This window comes from Artemia franciscana, chromosome 17, assembly GCF_032884065.1.
Source record: "Artemia franciscana chromosome 17, ASM3288406v1, whole genome shotgun sequence".
Classification (NCBI taxonomy): domain Eukaryota; kingdom Metazoa; phylum Arthropoda; class Branchiopoda; order Anostraca; family Artemiidae; genus Artemia; species Artemia franciscana.
Genome location: NC_088879.1, coordinates 16,312,489 through 16,338,159, shown reverse-complemented (window position 1 = coordinate 16,338,159; position 25,671 = coordinate 16,312,489). Strand labels below are relative to the sequence as shown.

Below are 25,671 nucleotides of genomic sequence, written 5' to 3'. Positions count from 1 at the left end.
AGGGCTATAGTATTGAACCAAAGGTCTCAGAGACCCAGACAAGGGTTGTTCAGATCCTGTTTATTTTATTTTAGCTTTAGTGCCCTTTTAAATAGCAGTAGTGAACGTGCCTCAAGACAGGCACGTACTTAGGATTTTTTTATTCCCGGGTTGCCCATTATTGAAAAAGAAAACATTTCAAGACTCGTTAGGTCAACCAATTAACTTTCTGTTTTTCTTTTTGTTCTCTGCCTTTTGCGCGAAAGGACTCGGAACCTCATAATAAATTTGTAATTTTTATCCTACAGATTCGGAAGTTTTGGGGGAGTCCTTTAGTACCGCATGACATAGCGTTTTTCAATTTACTGATTCGGAACAGTAATGCTCCCAAAGGGGGACTGGACCCTTAAAACGGAAAATTGTCTCTAATTCTGTTTTCTTTTCATCTAGCTTTGGGAAGTGTCAAGAATATGATTTTTTTTTTATTTAGTTGTTCTTACCAAATTACGCAAAAATAATTACCTTTGTTCGGGCCTATTTATTGCACTACACTTCCGGCCGAAGGCACTGAGTCAGGAGATCGGTACCTGCACAACGTAGATCATTGGTCAGCGTGCGAAATTTTTTTTTCTGTTTATTCGTATATATTTCAAAAAAGTGAAATAAATTCTTCTGATATCGCGCATAAATCGATGCTTGTTTAACATAAATTTATTCCTTGTCTGAATCTCTTTAAATAAATGAAATTTAATGTTAATTGTATGCTAAGAGCAAGATTTTATTCGTAGTTTCTTTTATTGAGTATTTATATATACAATCTTTCATTTTCCAACGTATGTAATGCATTACTGACAATCAGTCTTTTATACAATTGGAATTTCTGCTAGTCATTTGGGATATAAAAATGGTTGTTTTTACGCTACTGCTTATAATGACCACATTTTTGTAATATCACGCTATCAAAACAAAATTCTCCTTTATATTTAGAAAAATCGTGCAAATTTTTATGTGCTGACGGGTTTCTTTTGATATTTTCGCGTATTTTAGTTGAAGTGCGGATTTTTTTTCCGGGTTTTAGGTTTTTCTTATATTAACCTTGAACAATCATTTTGAAAGATCAATTGTGAACTCCCAAGTTACTTTTAACTTAGCTCTAATGTATAAAGTCACTTATTGAGAATGACTGAATGAAAATCAATTAGAAAGTATCTACACATATGCGCGGTCAGAAATTAGGGTGGTCTAGACAGGCTCATATGGAGGAATTCATTTTTTTGTTGGACGTTTTTCAGTGACAAAGATGTTCAGGTTTTTTAAAACAGACGGATTATACGAAAATTTTTAGAATAATCAGGAGATTGATTTTAACTGTGCTAGAGCCCTCCTTGGTATATTCAGAGAAGTGGGGCTAGTAATGGAAGAAAGGGTGGTCTGGGTGGTCTGGTTTCTTATTAGAGTATAATATAACTTCTTTTTTCTCTTATGCACTGTTTCAGTGGCGGTTCTGGCCTTTCTTGTGCCCGGGGTAAAATCTTGATTAGCGCCTTCCTCCTGTGTCCCACAAAATCTTCATGCCAAATCTTAACTAAATTTTAACTACTGACAAAATTATTTTCATTGTTGATTAATTAATAATCTTATTTTTCAATTAATTTTAAAGTCATTTTTTAATTTATTTAGTTGTTATTAAGTAATTAATTTCATTGGTTTAATTATTATTGACTTATTTTTATTTGTAATTTATTTGATTAATTAATTAATAATTAATTAATTATTTTCATTTATTAACTTTTATTTCATTCATTTATATTAATAAAAATAAAATTTCAAAAACCACAAAATTATTATAATCATTAGATTATTTATCTGAAATTTTGTACCCCTAAAATTTTTGCACCCGGGGCAAGTGTCCCCTCTCTAAAACGGCCTTTTACATCGTCTATATTTTATTTTAAATCGCGTACCTTCATTTTGATAAATTAGCTGCGATAGCTTAAACGTGTAATCAAAACTATTTTGATGCTGAAATTTGTACCGTCCTTACTAAAATAACCGCACTCCATTGGTCCGTTCCGCATATGCTATCTTAATTTATTTAAGATGATTTTTCTTAATATAATTTAAGATTAGAATTTAAGATTACCTTAACTTATTTAAGGGTATTTACTTAAATGAGCACACTCCATTGGTCCGATCCGCATATGCTATCTTAATTTATTTAAGATGATTTTTCTTAATATAATTTAAGATTAGAATTTAAGATTACCTTAACTTATTTAAGGGTATTTACTTAAATGAGCACACTCCATTGGTCCGATCCGCATATGCTATCTTAATTTATTTAAGATGATTTATCTTAATTTAATTTGAGATTGGAATTTAAGATTATCTTAATTTATTTAAGATTATTTAGTAAAATGAGCACACTCCATTGGTCCGATCCGCAGATGCAATCTTAATTTATTTAAGGTGTATTCACAGGTTTTTTATTAAACTTTAAAATTTAAACAAAATTAAACTTTTAAGACTACAGTTGTCTTTGCAATCTTTTGATGATCCGTTGAAAGTAATACACGCTCAAGCAGTTAGATTATTTCTAATTGTCATACCAGTCCTTTTTGTGTTTTATCTCCTTTGAAATTTCTGGTTTTGTAACATCTTTGGAATTACCGTCAAACCTAAAAAGCCTAATTTCGATCTCTGTTTATAGCTAAAACAACCTTAGGTTAATATTTATAACTGAAAATGGGAATATATTGCTTCTCTGCTTCTTTTTTTCTTCTTGATTGGATTAATATGGTGACGCTATCGCACAATCTTATCACCGGAACGAAATCCCGAGCCCTACAGTAATTCTATGTCAGATTTAAGTGACATCTGAAATATGCTAGTTATCTTATTCATTGCTAGATGGCAGGACAATTGCTCTTGGCAAGTCTTACATAAATCAAAAGTTAACAGTGTCCAAATTCCAGCAAATTTGAAAATTATTCTTTTGTTCTATTAGAAAATTGCCTTTAAGAAGCCATCATTTAGACGAAGCCAAGGTACTGTCTAAAACATGCGTTTCATTTATTTTGGAGGGATTATTATTAAATTGTACTAATGATACAAACTAAAACAAGTTAAAAATAGCCGCCGAAATCTGAGCCTCCGAATTTAAGCAGTGATATTTAAAGCTGTATAGAGTCTCATGTTTATTTCTTTTTTTTTAATTTAATTTTTTTCGGTCATGAGACGCTAAACTTCAGAAGCGAAAAGTGTTTTGGTAAATACTCGCTGGTATCATGAATAATCATTTGTTTGTGTTATTTTTAAACTTAATTAAACTTCAACCGGTTTGGGGGCTTACAAGTCCTAAATATGGTTGATATCAATGTCAAATTTAATAGGCGGAGTGTTAAAAGGCGGATTCTTTTATGTTCCACATTAATAAGGTGTCATGTAATGATAAAATTGGTTCCTAATCAGTGGCGTTTCTGGGCTCTCTTATGCCCGGGGAAAGATCTTGATAGCGGCAAATTTTAATTTTGTTGATACATTTTCAATTGTTAATAAAATTATTTTTAAGTTATTAATTAATTCATAATTTATTTTTGATTACTTTTTAATATTTTATTTAAACTATTTAGTCACTGTTATTTACTTTTCTTAATTATTATTTTCTTAATTAATTAATAATTTATTAATTATTCAAATATTAATTATTTTCATTTATTGTCTTGGCCCTCTACTTTATTTCAATAGAAATAAATTTCAAAAATCACAAAATTATTATCACCATTAGATTATTCATTTTAAATTTTGCGTCCCCTAAATTCTTTCGTCCGGGGCAAGTGGCTCACCTGTCCCTCCCCTAAAACCACTTCTTTTTCTTATTTAGATGTTACAGAAGCCTTTAAACTAATTTGCGATTTCGTTCAAATTCGCCGAAAAACGTTCAAGGAAGAAATTTAAAAATCCTTTATTTAATTTAAATTGTCAATTATATGGACATTTAAGCTGGTACAAATAAGATACGATTACAATACAACATGCATTTTTCCTCTGCACATCATGAAAAAAAAATTGATTTCCACAATTTTGCAAATGATCTTTCGAGATTGATTGAATTTATTTAGTGATTCAACTTACAAAAAGTATTTCACTTTCTATTCTAAAGCTAAACACTATGGACAAAAAGAAAAAGAAAAAAAAAAAAAAAAATTAGCCTTACGGCATTTCACGACTAACAAAGAGACAAAACTAAACATCTAAAATAAACTACAAAACACATAATTTTGTACATACAATCTAACTAAACAAGAGAAAACAAAAACAAAAAGACAAACTAAATAATACACAATGAATTCCGTTATCAGACATAAAAAAAAATCCACATATTTTTTTTAAAAAATAAGATTATAACCCCAAATCCAAACGTTTAGTTTTTCTTATGTATTTCAGTAAAATATTTCTAACATTCCTAAATTTAAAAATCAAATCAAGATTAAACGGAAAAGGAACATTGATACTATAAAGGTGAAATATTAATTCTAAACGTTCACGAGCATAAATAGGGCACTCAAAAAGAAAATGGGAACAAGTTTCATTTACACCGCAAAGGCACAACTCCGTATCAATTTTGTTTATTCGGTGAAGAAAGAAATTTAGCCTGCAATGACCCGTAATAATCTGCGTTAGATGGTAGGAGGGCTGAACTTTGCAAACAGCTAATAAATCTTCTGTTGAAGCAAAAAAGCGAATTGACCAAGAACTAACTTTATTCTTAAATTCTTCATACCATCGTCCGTAAAGTATATTTTTCAATGCCTTTCTATTAATATGAAAGGTTGAAGTATGGATTTCTCGTACTGTCGAAAGGCCTAAGATATCTACTAATGATTCATCAGTGAAAGTACTATGATTGGATGAGCGTTTAGAAAGGGGGAATTCAGGAGAAGTGAAATTTGGCCAGTGACTTGGACGGCCTTTTTTCGCATAGCGCAATGTCGCTAGCTCAGTCGCTCGGAAAGAAATTGGCAGTACCCCAGCAATGGCCGTAATTACGTCATTTTGGGCAGAACGGAAAGATTTTGAGATTATTATCATTGAAGTTCTTTGAGCAGACTGTAGCATTTGTAAAATATTTTTCTTTCTAAGAGCTGAAAACCAAACTGATACCCCATACAAAATTGTACTTTCTATAACTGATTTATATAATTTTCTTAAAGCTTGTGCTTTGAGACCCCATGTCATCTTCGCTGCACAAAGGAGTCTCGTCGAATACTGCTTTGCAGCAGTAACTCGGGAAGAGACATGATCAGTCCATAAAAGTTTCCTATCTAAAATAATTCCTAAGTAACGGACTTTTTGTTGTATATTAATTTTTTCTCCTCCAAAAAAAAGATTTACAACAGGAACTTTGTGTTTGTTTGTGAACAATACAGCTTCTGTTTTACGTTGGTCGAAAGTAAGTTTGTTTTCTGCAGCCCACACTTCAAACTTCTGAAATATTTTTTCCGCCAAATTTTCTAAAAACAGAATATTTTTACCTGTTAAAATTACAGTGACATCGTCAGCATATGCCTGAATCGTACAATTTTCACCAAAATCCATTTCTAAAGGTCATTTATGTTGATTAACCATAAAAAGGAGACAAAATTGATCCTTGCGGACAAGACTTTTCCAACTTCCGGGATACATCTTTTCCATATGATACCGTCCTATCTGATAAAAAACTTTTCACTAATCTTAACAATTGAGTTGGGCATTTCTTATCCTTGAGCTTTTTTAAAATACCTGGATGCCATGCATTGTCGAATGCTCCTTTAATGTCAAAAAAAAGGCAAAGTGTGAATTTCTTTTCCTCTTTATTTTTCTCAATAACGCTTACCATATTGTCAACTGCATCTATTGTACTTTTACCCTTACAAAACCCAAATTGTCTTTTAGAAACCCAACAATTATCCAAACTAAGTTTATCTAATCTATTCATAATAATCCGTTCAAAAATTTTTCCGATGTTTGACAACAAGCTAATCGGGCGATAAGAACCGGGGTTACCATCATTAGTTTTCCCTTTTTTAAGAATTACTATAATATTTGCTTGTTTCCAAAGGACAGGAAAAATATGATGTCTTTAGGCAACTATTAAAAAGCTTCAACAAAGTAGGTGATAAAACATTAATATTTTTCTTTATAGTAAAATTCATTATACCATCAGGTCCCGGAGCCTTCATGGGTTTGATTGACTTAATAACATCCTGTAAAATTTCCATGGTAATAGGTTCCATTTTATCCTGATTTTCACTAGAGATATTTTCTGTTTCATTTCTTATCAACTTTTGAGCAACACTGTCATTAGAATTATCATCTGACGAAAACATTTACCTAGAGTTGTTCTCCAGCCTCTTTAGGTGAATCTGTCATCGACCCATCTTGTTTTAAAATATGAACTGGGAGAGTTGCAGAGCCTTTTACTTGCAAATTTTATTTATAGTGTTCCAAGGGTCCAAACTAGCTTTTTCTTCGCAAAACTTTTTCCAATCTTCCTTTTTCGCTGCCAAAATTTTCGTTTTATAATCTAGATGTGTTTGATTCTTTATTTGCTCGCTTTCAACGGTACCAAGTCTCTTATAGACCCTTTGAGCATGTCTGTACTTCTTTCTTAAATCTGTCAAATCTTGGTTCCACCACCTTGCATATTTGCTTTGTTTGTGACTATTTTTAAGAGGGGTCGATTCCTTAGTTGCTTTTTGCATTAAATTCTTAATTTCATTAGCAGCACAATCAATTTCCTCCACCGAGGACATAGGTAGAGAATAAATGTCATCGATTCCACGTAATAAAGTAGCACTAAAAGTATCCCATTTAGTTTTCTTATAAATGTATCTTGGCTCTTCAGTTTCAAATATGGGAAATTAAACTCCAAAGTAAATAAAATATACGAGTGATCCGAAAGAGAAGGGTATTCATCAAGAACTTTCCAACACCTTACACTTTGAACAAGATTAGTACCTACAGCAGTAACGTCGGGGCTAGTTGTATTGCGTAGCCCATACGTTGTCTCACTAGGATCATTCACTACTAACAATGATTTACTAGCAAAAAAATCTTCAAGCTCTTGCCTTTCTTGTCAGTTTGACTGTTACTCAGCCACAAAGGGCTTTTAGCGTTAAAATCCCCCCCAACAACGTAATTAGCAAAATGTCTGACCTTGTCTAAACAACTGATATTATCTGTCAATCGCTGCACCGAAGGAGGACAATATACCGAACAGAATGTCAAAGTTCTACTGTTCAAATAAACTGAGACTGTCACACATTCATTAGACGAGAGGTTATGGTGTACGTCAGCTTTTAGACTATTTTTCACTAATACGGCAGCACAAAAAAATTTCTTATCTGTGTCAATTTAGAGAAACACTTGTAACTATATGGAACACATGATATTTTACAGAATTTATTTACATACGGTTCTTGCAACAGAACTATATCCGGTTTCAGTTCTTCTATTGTTTTTTGCAACTGTAGGGCTGCTGAATAAGAATGTTGCAAATTAATTTGAAGCACTGTTAAGTTATTCTTATCAATATTCACATCTCGAGATTGAGTCAATTAAACTGGATATTATTCTTTAAACGAGCAGTTAACTTCTTTGCACCGGGCATTTGCTTAACTCATAGGCAGCATGCCCATCTGACTTAAGTTTGTTTTTTTTCGCAAGCCCGGCAATTTGGGCGGGACGAAAAGGACTTGTCGCAATTTTATAAGTGTGCGGGCCCATGCACCATGAGCATACTTCGTCCGCTCTACAATCTGTCTTCCGATGACCGTATAAGCAACATTTGCTACATCTTATCAAGTGTACATAGTCGTCGCAAGAGGCAAGGATAATACCGATCCGTAAGCCTCTTTGGGACAGTATAAATTGGCGGATCTTTGGACTCACTTCCACAACAACTTTCCTTTTCGACGCGTTTCAAGAATGGTGATGATCCTGAAGCTTTCCCCTTCGTTGGCCATCCGCTGAATTTCTGGGTTACACTGCAGCAGGTATTTTTCACTTTCGTCTTTGACCTGAGGGGAGGGAGCCCATTGACTAACATTCTTGGAAAGTGCTTTTTCACCTCTTTCGGTTTGTACTTCGTGTCCGACACTTTCTCTGTCAGTACTGACATGGCTGCCTCTAGCTCCCTTTTCGACCCCAATTCCAAGATGACTCTACCTTCCTTCGCCGGAACAACTTTCTTCACGGAAAAATATCGAATTTTCTCCTTTGACAACTCTGCTGATTGATTCCGTAACTTGCATGGCTTCGTCAAAATTCATACGGTTTCGTTTTTCCACAGATACAGGCTCAGAATCACAGAGAATGTTTCAGGACCCTTGAGCGCTTGGGCATAAGACGCCTGCTGGGGTGCGGGTACATAAATCTGTCCATTTTTTTGCGATTTTATCCGCTCAAGCTCTTTCTGGAGATTCACAACTTCATTCAGACGGGAATTTTCGATTCGGAGGAGTTCAATGTTCTCTTCGATTGTTCGTTGGTGAAGATATTGGATTCTGCTGCATATTTGGGAGGCATTAAATTTGCCACCGGGACTTTGAATGACCCTATTACGTCCTTCAACATATCCAGCAGCACTGCAACACTTTTTCATTCATGACAGTAAGAGACTCCAACGATTCGTGATCAGACGTCTCTAGGGACGATTTTACTTTGGACATCTTCGAGTAACAAACTAGGTATCCCGATCACGGTATCCCGTTCACGGTTCAGCGTCTAAATGAACGCCATCTATAATAACTGAAATTAGTAAGAATCTAATAATGTCAACGCCAAAAAAAAATTAGTTAGTTATTTCAAAAGATAGCTTCAAACAAATGCCAACTTTATGGGCAGATCTTAGTAAGGTAGGTTTAACCTAGCCCACTTAAGCATCCACAGATACACTGTATCAGTCAATCCAAGAGAATCATTGTAATCCAAATTTAATAATTTTCTCACTGTTTACATTCAGACAAACTTACTAAACTCCATCTTTCGAGATTCAGAACACAAATATCCTTCTTCACCTGTGGGTTTTCGGCGGTTACTTGAATTAGTTTGTAAACATATTGATCTTGATTTGTAATTAAGTGATTGAATATATATTTTAAATAACTTTTCAGTTGAGAAGAGTCCTTTATTGGGAAATTGGCTGGGTTTAAATGTAATTACATTGCAGTTTTAGTATTGTTGACAATTAATATCTAATAGTTTGACATAAAAAAGGAATGAAAAAATCAAAAACTTTTAATAAGAGCAGTTTATCTCTTGTCGACAAATCAACTACTGACATATTTTCTATTCGGTTATGATTGTAATGCCTTTATTTCTTCCCATTTTACTTTACGGTGCATGAAAAAATTGGAAAAAAAAATCTATATGATAACGACTCTGCATTTCAGGAACAAGAATCAATGAACTCAAATTGGTTGCCAATGCCACAACAACGGGTACCAGAGCCACGACCTGGGGTTTGTGCCAACGACTCGAGAACACTACCCGATCAGAATTTGAACTTTGTCAAATCGCATTGTTTAATGGATGAGGCAGTACCATCAATGCACGGTCAGCCTATTTTGGTCAAAACATCGCTCGGAAGTCGATACATGAAAATCGTTATTGACCCGCAGGTCCAAGCACTAGATGGAAAAGCTTATGATATTATGTTTATTGGAACAGGTGATTTATACTGTTTACGTATTTTAACGTATTAAGATGAATTTCAATTTTATTTTTGTTCATTTTTCGAAAGAGATCCATTTAATGCTACGTCGCCACTGATTATAAACTTGTTGCGATTGGAAAACCCGTTACATCGTTGCGTGTTCCCAATGATTACTTTCTCTCCCCCGGCCAACACGTTATCTAGCAAAAAAGAATGAAAGATTAAATAACTAAGTGATTTAACGAATTTTATTTTAGAGCTACTTTGAGTAATAAGGCTTACTGTTGATAGTTATACATCGCGGAAGCTGCAATTTTTCAGAGATTGAATTCTTTTCAGTTAGTTTTATGACTTATATCAAGAAAAATGTTTAAAATATTGAAAGTAATTTTTTACTCTTCGAAAAGCAATGGTTTGAATCCTATAATCAGTATTTTCCCCGAAATGCTGGTCGAATCGCAATAAAAAAGAAAAAAAAACGAAAGGAAAAACCACTTGCTTTCATTTACGATGTCTTACACTTTTATTCAACAAAAGAAAATAACTGTTTTTTTTTCCAAAATAAAAAAAAACGTAAAAAAGATGAAACAACATATTTTCCTGTTGTATTCATAAATTATTAGAAAAAGTCTAGCGCAAAGTCTCTAAAATCGATATATTGGCATATGAAGAGTACCATTGGGTACAAACTGTGTTAATCACCTCCATGAAAAAATGAAGCCTGTTATATGGGAAAGGTGTTTCAGTTTGTAAACGCAATTTAGCAAACTGATCATAACAAGTTAATCAATTGTCATGTGAATGGCCGTAATATTTCCTCAGGAAAGGCCTCCTGTCATAGTTGTTCTAAAGTCGAGACTGCAGAAAGCCTGTTCTCAAAACTAGTTCTGAAGAATATATTTTATTTTTACATGAATTTAATAAAAATTCGTAGTTGTGGATAACCGGGAAATGTCGTTTTCTGTGAAATTATTTCAGATTTGGATGGTTACGCACAACACATAATCTTTTCCAGTACGCCACTCTCCCCCAGGAATTTGAGGACTAATAACTTTGATGTAATTTCTAAAGTGTAAAAATTTTAATTTTAAATTTGAGATGGCGTTGCTAATAATCTTTTGAAGCAAAGAACTACTTATTGCGATGTAATAACATTTTTGCTCATATTGATTTGTTATTAAAATCGGTGATTAAAATCGGCAATTAAAATTGGTGATCCTCGACAAGAAGCTGATTAGAATAATTTTTCCTCATTTTTATACGAAAAGTTATCTCAAGTTATATACGAAAAAAAGTACTGAACCGAGGTTTGTAGATGACACTAGTGACTGTTCTAAGGAGCAATACTTTGGTTAGAGTCTCATTAATGATTGTCACCTTTTATGGAACGCTTCTGCGTATTGAAGGCATTTTTTTTCCTGTGGTTGGAATAGAAAAAGGAATATTTATAGGTTGACTTTCTAAAATTTAATATTATAGATGTTAAGATACTCTAGAAAATCTAAGATACTGTAAATCTAAGATACCAGAAAATCTAAATACAAAGATACTTTCCACGGGGAGAGTTTTACATGGAGTGGGAAGTTTCCGGGGATGAGCTTTCCAGGAGAAATTTTACACTAGCAGAATTTGCCAGAATTTATGTACGAAATTATTTTTATTTGTCTTACTTTCTCTTTGCCAATGCAAATTTGCATGTGAAGATGTTAAGGGGAATTGACCTGGGGAACTTTTTTACGGCTTAGATTTTCTAGAGTATCTTTCCAGTATCTTTTCTTCTCAATAGTCAAGTATTGTGCAATAGGAGCTCAAATCAGTGCTTTGATTGTCTCTGAATTTTCCCCCAAATCGCTGGGTTTTCTTACGTTTCCCGAAAATTAAGGTTTGAAGAATGAACACGAACATTAATCCGAAAAACAGTCGTTAATTTTGAGGAGATTTTGGATAACCCAATTTTCTTTTTTTTGGGGAAACCTCGAAAAAATTCGAGGATAAGGGGAAGTACTTATTCGAAGCTCAGGGATTAAAGCAAGGAAAATTATAGCAAGATGTTGTCTAGACGCGCGCATGAAAAAGGAGATAGGAAACGGTTTTATTGATTTCACTATAGTCGATTTTACTATAAATATTCCTTTTTCCTATTCCTCCCGTGGGAAATGAATAGACTGCCGTACTAATAAGCGTGTTTTCAGAGGTAATATGCAATTATCAATATTAACTCAAAGTGCTGTTCAGAATAATCGCTAACGCCATCTAAAGATGTCAGTTCAATGGTCTCCTTTGTATATAATTTTTGATAACCTATTCCAAAAATTTTTAGTTTTGTAGGCATTTTTGACAAGAAGAAGATTATATTTGATGCGAAATTAAGAATGTAGATTAAACTTAAAAGTAGGTTATTCCTCTTTCCTAAGATTAATGACTTTGTAGAAGTTTTGTTAAGTAATTATATTTTCTTTAGTATAATCCGGAATCGTTTTACATTAAAAAAAAAGAAAAAAAAATGGTTGCTTGTTGAAGATCACCATCGATTTCAATAAAAAGTTAATATGAGGGAAAAGGTTTTTACAGTTCAATCTTGTGCAATAGGTAGGGGCATATCTAGAATTTTTGTTCGGAGGGGTGGGCCTTACAAGCAAAAACCTGTACAAAACGCATAAAAAAGTTGTCTATATGCATTCTGTTACCTTTTTATGAATAGGACAAAGATTTCCGGGGGGGGGGGGATAAACCTCGCAACTCACCCCCCTCTTGCTTAGACATGGCTTTTGCAATAGAAGTTTAAAGTACTCTGTTATTTCTGAATTTCTCCAAAGGAAAATTCGGTTCTTCAAAATCTTCCCGGAAATTAAAGTTCGAAACACGAACACCAACATTAATCCGAAATACAATTAATTGCTGTTATATTTAAATTTTGGGAAAATTTTGTATAACATATTGTCTTTTATTCCGAGTAACCCTGATAAATTTGGAAATAGTAGAAGCACTGATTTGAAGCTATGACATCGAAGCCAGGATAGTCATTAATAGCCAGAATAGCCAGGAATCGAAGCCAGGATTATAGCGTATATTTTTTTTAGAACAGGGATATGTGGACAAGGTGATGTACATTGATTTTTGTTGATCTCACCAATAGGTGAAGCTGCAAGGCCGTGTCCAGGGAGGTACGAGGGGGGGGGGGGAAAGCGGGTTTACCCCCTTTTCCCAAATTTTGTCCAACCTCGTAAAAATCAACAGTGGATATAAGCAAATTTTTGATGTTTTTTTTTTTGAACGCCATCTGAAAAAATACCAGTCCCGAGCAAAAATCATGGATACGCCCTTGTGCAGCAGGATAGGTAAAACTTTGACGGTAAGATTCGACTCATAATCTTCTTTTTGCAGGGAATTAGTCTTGATCTGAGTTGTCTGAGCTCCAGATATTTTGTAAAGAGGGTTCAAAAACACGATTTTTTTTTGTTTAGACCGAATTTTCAGTTCTTTGATGACTGGTGGCTTTTTCTGACGGCGAAAAAGGGGCATTAGTATCTTTCTGCCCGTGTTTTGCCGTGGCTCTTGTAAGAAATATTTCATTTTGCTATTTCGAAAATTTGAAATGGCCACTCAAAAATATTAACAGTTGAAAAAAAATTAAACCCTTTCATTTAAATATTGTATATCACGGCTACTAAGTACATGCTGATCTTTTCTGTCTTTCTTTTTTGACCAAAAGCAAAACGTGCATCCAGTTATTAACACTTCGGTTCAAACGACAAACGGGTCTCATTTCCAAACTAATATATGTACAAGCAAGTCTTCCTCTGGTTTTTCTTTTAAGAGACTTTTGCAAGTAAGAGATGAGTGATGAAAACACAAGGTTTTATCGCTATTTCGCTCACAGCTAGAAGTGTTTCAATTTGAGTTTGTGGCTATGAATTATTCCTGCAGGAGGTTTTTCAGCAGCTCTTGGTTTGAGAATTTTAGTGGAAATTCTGAGAGTTTCTGCAAAAATTAGCACTTGAGTTCGCCACTTGGTTGGTACTACGATTCATGTAGAATTCCTCTAACTAACTTAGTTAAAATAATATTATTTTGTTCTTTTTCAGGTTCTTTATTCATTTTATTAGCCAAAGCAAAATAATATAGAAGCTGAAATTTTGTTTGAATTCAAGACGAAAAAAAATTCGAGGAACTTAAGAGGGCTTGTGGTCTAGGGTATGATTCTCGCATAGAGTGCGAGAGGTCTTGGTTTCGAATCCCAGACAACCCCAATTTTTGTCCAGTGGTGGCGCAGTGGGTTTGACCTTAGCTTGGTAATACGGGACCCAGAGATCGAGTCATGCTGCAGCAATGCACTACAGGGCCGACGCAGGGACCTTAGTAGTCAAGAAGCGTCGTTAATCTGATTACTTATTACTTAGAGGAACTTAAGACAATTAATGAAAAAAAAGACAATTATCCAAAAATACCCATAGAATAAACACCCCAAGAAATATTTAAAGATATCTGTCTATTCTAAATCAACTCAGTCTAAGTTCAATTTATTTGGAAGTCTCGGTTTATTCGAAGAAGTCTAGTCACAATTATTCGAAAAGATCTTAAAACAATTGTTTCTGGTTCTATGATTTCTCATCTTAATTAGAAATTATTTCTCAAGTTGATTGGTAGTTTTTTTTTGTTCTCAAGTTGGTTTTGGGATTCTCAGGGGTTTTGAGTATACTGGTAAATGGAATGACGTCTTGGTAGAAAGGGTCGTTGCGACCAGTAGCCGAGTGCGGGATTTTTCTCTTTCTTTATTATCTTCTCTTACTTAATTTTTTTCCATTTTTACGATTATAAATAAAAATTCAAATAGGAACTAATAGACATTGATAAATTTCACAAAACATACTAGATATTTTGGTCACATATGCAGTGATGGTTATCAGTAGTAATTCTAAACGAAAACAATTAAAAATAATAATTTATATATAAAATATTGTTTAATAATCTTATTTTTTCCAAAGCAAAAACGGAAGCGAGTCTCTTTGACCTTCCTGAATCCGGTTCGTTAACATGAATTGAACTAAGACTTGGACATGGGTTAATTGCATTGGGCGAATTTTCTTGAATATTCTTGAATAAAATTTTCTCCATTTTAATAGTTTCGCGAAAATTTTGCTCGCGACAAAATAAAATGGTCTGGAAAATCAAAAAATATATTCCGAAAGGGCTGAAGTGAAATCCTGAGGTTTAGAATTTTGCTTAAAAGCCTTATCTACGGTATGAAATTATTTACGTTATTTTATGATATTATGCATGATTAAGTGACTGAAATTCTCTGAACGAGCGAAAGCTTAAGGAGGGTTAAGTTTTTATTTTTCATGCTTAATTAACCACGTATCTGACATTTAAAAGAAAAAAGAAAAAAAAATGTTTTAAAAGCTTAATATAGACCATGACATACCGTTGGTACCATCCTAATTTGTATATGGGTTTTATTTGCTAATAGACCAAAACTACCGTCAAATATCGTTATTGTTCTGTTACTATTACGGTTATTGTTATCGTTATATTTCCAGATAACGGTAAAGTAATCCGTTCGATCAACGTTGCTGGACCTGAGACATCATTTAAGGTGCAGCCAGTTATTCTTGAGGAAATGCAGCTATTTCCAAACAATGTACCAATTACAAATCTCAAAATTGTCGCGAGTCCCGTTGCAGGGGATTCGAAGCTCATTGCTGTTACTGATGATGAAATTCAAGCTATACCTCTCCACCGTTGCCATAGTAACAAAATAACAACTTGTTCGTAAGTTTGATTTTATTTTCAGCTTGGCGCTACAAATTAAGGATTGACTTGCAGGTAGAGTTACCTTAAAGCGAGAGGTTGGTGCCATTAAGACTAATGATTAACGCGAAAAGATGGCGTTGTTAAAAGGAATAAAAAGGAATCGATTGAAGTGGGTCAACGTATAGAATAAGGACCAAATATAGAATAAAGAATAAATATAAAAAACATGAATATAGAATAGAGAATATATAATCTAATTATAGAATATAGAATAAAGAAAGATCAAATCATTAAATCATTGCTATTCTGAGCCAAAAATATTGATGTTTTCCTCCAGTCTTTTTCTTATGCACAGTTCTTCTAGTCTGTTTCTAGTACCTAATCTAAGGCCGTATTCAGGTGAGGTGAAGGTTCAGGGCTAGAACCCCTTCCCTAAAATTTTCGTCCGACTACTAAAAAAACGGATATAAATTTTTTTTTGATGCGTTAAATCTTTTTTTTTAACCTCCCCAACCGCCCTCTGGACAAAATTTCGGGATACGTCCTTGACCTAGCCTGACATATTTCAGAATTCTCAATGTCCTAACTTCGGCAGTTTGTGCTGTTTTAGTTGTACTGATCTCGTTTAGATGGAAGAGTATAGCTTACTAATAAGAGTGGCAACTGGCGCTGGTGCCGGGAAAAGAATCACCTAACGCCATCTAGTGTTTGGGGTTTCTTGGCAAATCTTCAAACTTCGCAATTTTTTCAGTAATGAAGATCAGGCGCTTATTACTATACTAATTATATCGATTACATTTATTAAATAATTTTGCCTTTTTATTACACTAAAAAACGCCAGACGCAATATGGTATTGGTGATTTTTTTTTTTGACACAAGCGCCAGCTTCCAATCTTGTTACCCATACTCTTTGGTTGAGATAATAAATATTTTTCTCAATATAAACAAATAACTTTCTTCTATCCTGCAAGGATTAGAACCTCCGGGGCACCTTCTGAATCCTTTACCACCGATCTAGAAAGTTTATTTTCTAGCTGATATTAGGGCATGTTCCATAATATGTCTTGTCTATTAAGATTAGTAAGGATATTTCTTGTCTTTCATGTTAAGTAAAAGAACTATGATAAACTTTTGAAAAGACAGATCCCAAAATTAAGCTATCTCATAAACATCTTTTTTGCTTATTTCTATAGGGAGTAACTTCTGAAAATGACCGGATTTCTGTTCATTGGGATGAGTCCATATTTTAAAAGTTGCGAAAGAGCGTTGACAGCAAATATTTTAGTTTCATTCTAGTTCATATTGGAATAGGTTTATTTTGTTTGCAATTTAGTTTAGATAAGGTAGATTAATGTATGTATTTTAGTATAATTATAATAACCAATGTGGTTTTGTTTGTAGCGTATATATTTAGTTTACATATATAAATATGAAGAAATACATACGTAAATTTTAGTACTAATTTTAGAATTTAATTTATGAATTTCATGAATTTGTAATACAAAATTCAAAATATTTCACAAATGCTAATTTACACATACACTAATATATAGGTTGAAATGTGGTTCATATATAAACTATACATATAGGCTTAATATATTTACTTTTTAAAGTAATAATACTTAATACAATTTAGTATAAGTATTTAGTATAGTTGTTTAGAAGATATTCTAGTGTTTTCTTATCATATACCTTTATTTGAAAGAAGTCTAAATATATTAAATAATAATCAGGGCCAGCCGGTGGTGCCCGGGGCAAAATTAATTAAGACACTCCCTCCCGACTCAAGCATAAACAAAGAAGCCACAGCAACCGAGGTATCCTACTCCGGTTGCCCTCCCCCTGTTTCATATGCATTGCGAGGGATTGTGAACAAGACATATTGTAAATATCTTTAATTATTATTGAATACATACTATGACCATCATAGGCCCACTCAGTTATGCCGAGTGCAATCCTCAGCATAAAATATGTGTCTCAATACATCGTTATCTTCTTTCATGATGATTCTAGTAAGTCCAGCTACTGCGATCATGTATATTTCTTATATATATTTTTAAATGTTAATTTGAATTTCTTGTTGATGCAATACTTCGAAACATAAAAAAATGTTTTAGGTTAGCGGGCGGAAGAGGCATCTATTCTTCTGAGTAAAATTCATCATTGGAACCTATTATACTTGAGAAAGTCTTCTCTGCTGAACAAGTTTTATTGCTTGGCTGAATTGCAACAAATATTAGTTCCTGAAGTGAAAGGACATTAAAACGTAAAACTAATCTTCATTACTCCTGAAGCCTTTGGAAGACTAGGCATATTAGAACTGCATAAATGGTGATTCGATCGTCGGTGTGTAGACCGACGTCGACTACTTAACATGGAAAGATTAAAACCTTGAAGAGAGTTCAAACTGCGATGAGTTGCTTCTACTTGTACTATTGTCTGTCAAACCAATAAGGCAAACACGCAGAACCACGGCACTGTGGTGTTACTTACAAGAGGAGACAAGTGCCTCAGCGAGTACTTGAAGAATAGTTTTACAAGACGCGGCAACTCAATTTGGAAGGGTCTTCCGAGAGACATTATCCCTGAAAACCATCTGTTGATTCGTTTAAGGCACTGTCTTAAAGAATCACCTTATCTCTTCTAGTATAAATTTCTTTTGTTTGTGCGACCAAACTATAAAATTCATTGGGTGGTCTTGTCGTAACTTACGGAGATTGGATAAGAGATCCGAATAAATGACACAAAACTGAAAACTGACACCTATTTTCTTGGCCTTCACCAAGACTGCATCAAGGGGAGGGGGTATCAGGTTTGATCCCCCCCCCCCAAAAAAAAAATTGTCCGACCCGTAAGAACGTAACAAAAATGCATTTTTCGATGTGTTTTTCTTAATTTGTTGTGTACCCACCCCCTCTCCTGAAGGGAAATCACCCCCCAAAAAAATTCCTGGATTCGCAGTTGGCATTCACTTGATTTTTTATTGGCATATAAGTGTTATGACCTTCTTTTTTACTCAGTTTTTGTAATTTGACTTGCTCAAGTCTTAGTTCCTCATAAAAGTGGATTCTATTCTACTTAGAACAGGTTTTTCTTTTTACTCTTCTTCCATTTCAAATAGCTCCTTGGGAGCAAAAGGAATCCCCATGAAGAAATGGCTCTTTCTCAATTACATAAATGGTTCAAGAGTCTTTTACGTCATTAAAAACTGGAAAAATGGGGCAGTTCATATAGATATAAAAGTTCTTGACTTTATGACAGTATTTCTCTCTTGTGTATCCTTTTCACGGAACTGGGCCATGAACTTTTTTTTTATTATTCTTCTAAGTTTATGACCTAGTGTGATGGAATATTAGCAAGAAAACGAGGTTGTGGTCTATAATCTGAGGAGCTTTACGAGCAAGATGGGAAGAAGCAATGGTCTTTGTCAAATTGTGATAAGTAAGAAAATTGTCTTGCTGTCGCAGCTCGTCTTTTTATTTGATTTTTGATACATCTTGATCACAGCAAATATAAATTTTAATTAAAAAAAAAGTTTTCACTTTCATTATCACTATCTTTGATAGCTTTGACCATAGATTTGAACCTCATGCAAACTGTATAGGCGGAGGAATGGCGAAAAGTCAGGAGACTTTTTGTCAAAATGTATTCTTTTAGGAAAGAATTGCAACCATGAAACTCACCTCGTATTCGTTTGCTCTTGAATTAAGTTGCTTTTTTTTTTTTTTTTTTTTTTTTTTTTTTTTTTTTTTTTGATTGGTTTGAATAATATCAATTTTAGCAGGGGCGCCCTTTCACGAAAATATTGAGGAAGGAGATTTGTGGGCAAGGATTTTTGTTAAATTTTGTTAATGGAGACCCAGGCAAGGTATATTCAAAACCTGGGGGGGGGGGTTGATTCTTTCGATTTTTTCAGAAAAATTCCAAAAAAGGATATTTTTCGAAATCTAGTTTTGTTTTTACTATGTTCCGTCTGACGCCGCAACCATGACATCGTATTATAAATTTAATTACATCATATTATATGTTCCGTCTGACGTCGCAACCATGAACTATATGTTCCGTCTGATGGCACAACCATGACATCATATTATAAATTTAATCACATCATACTATATGTTCCGTCTGACGCTGCAACCATGACATCATATTATAAATTATAAAAAGTGGATTTGAGTTGGTTTTTACATATCATTAATTGATAACTTTCGGTAAGAAACGAGATATCTCACGACATTTCCAGAGAAAATAATGACAATTATCTTGAAGTGGTGCAACCATTAACAACAAAGTTTTGATAATTGTATTCATATCTTTTCAGTGAATGGGCTCTCCCCGGCATTAGAAAGATCAAAACTGTTGGGTGTTTTCGTAGTTAAGTTTTAAGCTTTTTCCTTTGGAAAAACCAGTATTAATTTAAATCATCTAAACAAGGTCAGTAAGGACTACGTTATAATTGGCTTCTTGTATGTTTTAGTAGGGTCTCATATTATGTAGTTTTTATTAATTTGCCGAGTCTGAAAAGATAGGGTGTATTCAATAATTTTTTTTTGAAAATGAGTTATAAAGTTAGAACGTCTCCTTGTGGTCGTTTATCTCGTTAGAGGTGTGTTTACCTCTTAAGAGATAGGGCAGGTCAAGATCGGGTAAAAAAGAGTTACTCTCAAAAATTTTCTAAAATAAAACAGAAACAAAACTGTTTCTTTAAGAAGGTCAAGAACCCTTTTCCTTCTCCACTTACAGTTATCAAAACGTAGATAAGTTTTTTTTTTATATTTTGGGCTCAACGATTTGGAATCATAACGAACGAGGCCGTATCAAGCCAAATTTTGTCCGACTCGCCAAAAAAAAATATATATATAAACCAATTTTGGGTGCGCTTCGTAAGGTTTGTTCGTACCCGTTCCCCCAGTACAAAAATCCTGGATTTTTCATCGAAACATATAGCCACAGCTTTATTTTAATTCTCATTTCATAACCGAGTCATAAGTTGTCCATTAATGGTCAACTTAGCAGCTTGAAATCCCAACCTTCGCCTATAGATTCCATCGTGGTGATCTTATTGAAATGTACAAGCTCTGTAATGGAGCCTATGATAATGTACCAGCCCAGAGAATCGTGCAGTTCAATAAAAATCATCTCCGAGGACATTAGTACAAAGTGAGTACGGAACGCTTTTACAAGGACATCGGACGATGGACTTTCGGCAACCGAGTGGTTCAGCATTGGAACAATGCAATCCGCAATCCTTCGCTCTTTACGCTAAAGTTTGACTCTTTACCACAATTCTGCTTTTTAAAACAATTAAAAGCTTTAGCATAAAGAGCGAGGGATTGCGGAGGGGACAACCCATTTCATATACGAAGTAATTTCTGTTCGTTTTAAGTTTTAATGTCACTCCTTACTTTCAGTTAGAAAAACTATTTTTTTTATGTAATCTTCAAGTAATAGATCTCAAGACTCCTTAACAATGGAACTTTCGTTAATGCTGAGGTTCAGCTATTCATTTGATTTATGACTTCAGTTGCATTCAGTCACCTTCATGATAGAACAATTCCCCAATCATCTTTAATCCTTGATGAGCTGATAAAAGTAAAAGACATCTCTTCTTAAAACAAAACTATTCGACTACACCATTTTGAAAATTTTAAGGGGTCGACGACTTCATTGCTAAGATAGAAATAACAAGAAGGCCAATGAGTGTTCAAAAATTGACGTATTGCTGATTCGATGTAAATACAGCCCAATTCCTGATTTGGTATGCAAACAAATTGGAGACATAAAGTGGGGCCGTGGCTTCTCCGTCCCCCCTTTTCCCCGTTAACTGTTTTTGTGAAGGTTGGCAAGTTGCACCTTGTTTAAAGCAGACTGACGCAAGCATCTTCAATCTATATCATTGGAAACCCAAAGCAGGCCTGTCGCACCTCTAACGTCTCCCCTCTTATGTCCCTTCCATCACCAAGTTTTTCCAGAAAGTTAGGAATGATGTGCCTTTTTTTGAACAAAGAAGTTTCAATCTGTATAACGGAAGAATCAAATTTGCCCCGTGGCCCTTCTATCGCAACTCCCCAACTGCACCACTACTACTTCAAACATTTTAGCAGAAAGGATGAATTTTATGCCTATTTAAGTTTTTTTGTCTTAAGAAGGAATATGAATTTTTGAAGTCAAAGAAAATGTATTTTTGATGCATATAAAATGAATCTAGATTAAATTAAAAGATGACTGGAAATTTTCCGTTTGTGATCAGTTTCTCGCACATTCACTATTGATTAACTTTCTTTTTTTTTTTTTTTTTTTTTTTTTTTTTTTTTTTTTTTTTTTTTTTTTTTTTTTTTTTTTACGTCAAACCAGTATTGGGATTCTGTTGTAAAAATCAGTGGACTGTGACGCTTGTTCGTAGACGACCGATAACTGTCAAAATTATTACAAGTTGTAATTGACCAAATAAGGCACAAATCCTTTAATATAATTGGAAACAGCTTTAACGATACAGTAAAAAAAAGTAATTACCTTCTAATTTCATAGAAAGCCAACTTTTTCGTGTCTTGAGTTGTTAAATGAGCAAGCAAACGAATTAGTAATTAGGAAAGCAAATGGGTGATAAAATAATCTTTGCTAGTCTAGTTAAATGAAGTGAAAATTGTCCCCTTTCCCCCCTCAAAAAATAAAAAATTGCCCAACTCGTAAAAAAAGTAACAAAAATGTCTAACTTTTTTTGTATGTTCGGGAAAGTTTTTTGTAAAACACTTCCTGGAAAAGTCCCTCCCCCCTGAATCAAGATCCTGGATTTGCCCTTGCCCTCTTCCTGGGTTTTGAAAAAATACAGTTTTTTTTTTCTTTTCGTTGGAAAAACTACTTTATTTTGTGGCTTGTCATTTAATAAAAAAAAAAAATGGAAAAAGAAACCTCTCCTAGATTAAAAAAAATAAGTTTTTGCCCTCCCCGTATATTTTGAAAAATACCTTTTTTTTGGGATTTTCATTGAAAAATAGCTTTTTTGAGTCTTTTCATTGGAAAATTGAGAAACAACACAATTGCTTCGGTCCTAGATTAAGATTTCTTTTGCCCTCTTCCCCTTACCTCTCCCTACATTTACGTGAATTGACGCCACTATTTGTGAAATCCCGGGTAGTTGACCAAAGCCTACCTCATTGCCACCAAAATTTTGAACATTTTGACATTTCTTGCTCAAAAATCCCATCCCGTCATTCATAATATCCCCCCTTAAACCATGCCCTTCTTACCTTTCTTAGAATCCTATGTTTTTTAGTCGAGAAATCAGAGCCAGGATCAGAAAAATAAATTTGGAAATATAGGCTTATATAGGGTTGTGCCTTTTGGATCGTATATTTTCTAAGGCAGGCTTAATTTTATTAAAGAAAATTGTTCACGCTCTCACTTGCCTAGTATATATTTAAATATTTTAATACTCTTTATAAAAGTTTATCTCTATAAAAGTTTATTTTAATATTCTTTTCCTTTCCTTGGAATCTAATTTCTTGATGGATTTTCCCAGAAGAAAAAAAAATCAGTACTAGTGGTGAATTCTTTTTATTCCTGCGCCTTAAGCAATGAGAAAGTAAGACAAATGAAACCTAACTTTCCCACACCCTGAAGACATTTCATATTTCCAACTTTCGAAACCTTTCATGTCTGAGTATTGATGAATTATATGTCTAGCCTCTTGAAATGAGTCTTCCAGGTTCGACCGAACATAAATCTAACTTCTGACAAGGTAAACAAGACTGGATCGCAGAACTTCTTAAAAGGATTTAAGTGTTTGGCGCTTGGAGGAAAACAGATTCCCTATTCCATTTCTCCTATTTTCATTTCCTGTCACGGATGGAACCTCTGTCGCATACATAAAATGATAATATAACACGTATAAGCAAAATTAGAAAGTCTTGTCTTTGTAATGGATATTCCATACCTCTGTCACGTTTTGCTTCAGATTTGCTGGAGGCTTAGTCGTAGGATCGGTGTCATTCTGGTTTGCACAATCTCTTTTGAAGGAAAAAAGTATATTTTTTAAGAAAGAAGAAAAACACTGGTCAACTTTTTTCTTAAGAAGAAAAAAAGGCTTTGGAATAAAATAAAATTTTCCGCTGAAAACTTCTTGTTTTCAGTGTAAATTAAAACTTTTTGTTTATATGCATTATTCTTACTTTTTATGAGTCGGGAAAAACTTACTGGGAAGGGGGGCTCAAACCCGGCAACACCCCCCCCCCCATGAATTAGGTGTTGTACAGGGAGGAAAAGAGGTAGGGAGCTGGTGCATGAGTGTTTTATGGAAATGATATTGCTGATAGGGTCTAGTTTGTAGTTTGGCTCTTTTGCTCCTATTTTTTCTTCTCTTTTTCATTATTATTTGATATTGTACTAGAGTTGGTAAGACTAGCTAGTATCTAATGCTGCACGCTAGCAAAAACGTCAATTTTTGTCATTATTTTACTATAACTATTTTTATATATGCTATAGTATAACTATATTATATTATATCTATAGTGTACTATAAACTATATATAAACTATATTATTTATAAACTATATTTTATTATAACTATAACATTATGTCATTATATCTATTGTATGTGAAATTTGTGTTTGTTTGTGAATAAAGAAACCTAAGCCTGGTGGTTTCTGGCCATTCCCTTTCCCCCATAGTGGAACTAATCTAAGGATAGGATCTTTGAAGATCCGGAGGACATGTTCCAATTTATTTAACCACTCTTACTACCCCGCATATAATCATGTGAATCGAACTACTTGATTCAAATGAAGTCACATTCAGCATGCTCTTCGTAAAGTTAAAACCTCTTTATAAAAAAAAAAAAAATAAATAAAATTAGGAGTGAATTCGGATATTTCTGTAAAACTGTTGCCTCATATATATGTAAAAAAAGAATAAGACATTTTTATCCTCCATTTTTCCTTTCTGGCTTTGGCGTTTGTTTTTAATGAAAATTCTGCCGAAAAGCAGTTTGATCCTGTGTTTGTAGAAGATTTTTTACATACCTCCATTCTAAGTTGTAATCAAATATTCAGTATAAAGTGGGAATATCCTCCAAACGTTCATTTTATTTTATTTCTGGCGACAGAACGGAAGAAATAAGTGTAATATAAGCTCTGAGTCTGACATGGAAAAAGGCTTTCATCTCTCAGAACACTGACTCAGAATTCTTATACAATGGGAGCTATTCTAGTAGTTCTCTGTTGATAAATTTAGAATAAGGAACTGCGAGAATATTTATTTTGACATTTTCTGTTTTACTCATGTTCAATGGCAATGGCGTGCTGTCTCAGCGATAGTTGTTTTTGAAAATTGAATAATCGGATGCGAGAAAAACAATTGGGTTGATTATTTAGTTGGGTTGAGAAAACAGCTTTTGGTGTTAGAATGCTGATCTAAAGTTGTCAATATCATTTGAGTCCATACCTGCTAATAACTTTGCACAAATTGTATTTTAAACAAAATATTTTTTTTTACATTGACTAGTGGGAAGGTTAATGTTGATATTTAAGGTTGATGATATAGTTAGAAGATAAAGACACCCCCAGGACTTTTGTCTTTTATGTGGCTCTTGAATTTGTTTTTTTTTTTTTTTTTTTTGTTTTTTTTTTTTGTTTTTTTTTGTGAAAATGATAAATAACTGAAATAATGACTTGTCACCATATGCCAAGCCAATCAGAAACACGGTATGATTAGATTACCTTCAAGACAAGACACCCTGCCAAGGGCGTATCCAGGATTTTTTTGGGGGGAGGGGGGGGGGGTTAAAAATGTAAAATCAGATAGTAATTAAAAAAGAGCTATTTTTGTAGCTAAATTCGGAATTGTCTACCGAGGCAGGATATCCCTGAAAACCTTTCTGTTGATTCCTTAAAAGATGGACTCATAAGTTTGTGACAACCTAGTGCCTGGAAAATCGTCATAAAAACGGTACTTGTGTATTATCCAGAACACACTCAAGAGGTTTGCTCTTTTGATCTGACAAAAACCGATTTGTCTCTATGCAATTGATTATAATTAGCTTAGTCTGAGGGGATGCAGGTATATTTTAATTAAATATAATATATAGAGGTGGTTAGGTTAGTTATTTAATATAATGCGTTATGGGGGGCCTGCTTTCCACAATTCTTTTTTGTAGTTTCCAGAACTTTGTCACTAAAGCCTTATATTTTCGTATATTTCGTTATGATTAACCGAACTTCACTTCCCGAGTGTGTTCTGGATAATA

At 33.8% G+C, this 25,671-nt stretch overlaps 1 protein-coding gene across 3 annotated transcripts in view; it reads left to right on the top strand.

The window, feature by feature from the left end:
• LOC136037921 (semaphorin-1A-like) overlaps positions 1-25,671 on the top strand; it is a 233,001-nt gene that overhangs the window by 169,964 nt on the left and 37,366 nt on the right. For all 3 annotated transcript variants that reach the window (XM_065720778.1, XM_065720777.1, XM_065720776.1), the window contains exons 11-12: positions 9,414-9,690; positions 15,217-15,448. In XM_065720778.1, coding sequence (XP_065576850.1) covers positions 9,414-9,690; positions 15,217-15,448 — 509 coding nt within the window. The remainder of the gene's footprint in view (positions 1-9,413; positions 9,691-15,216; positions 15,449-25,671) is intronic.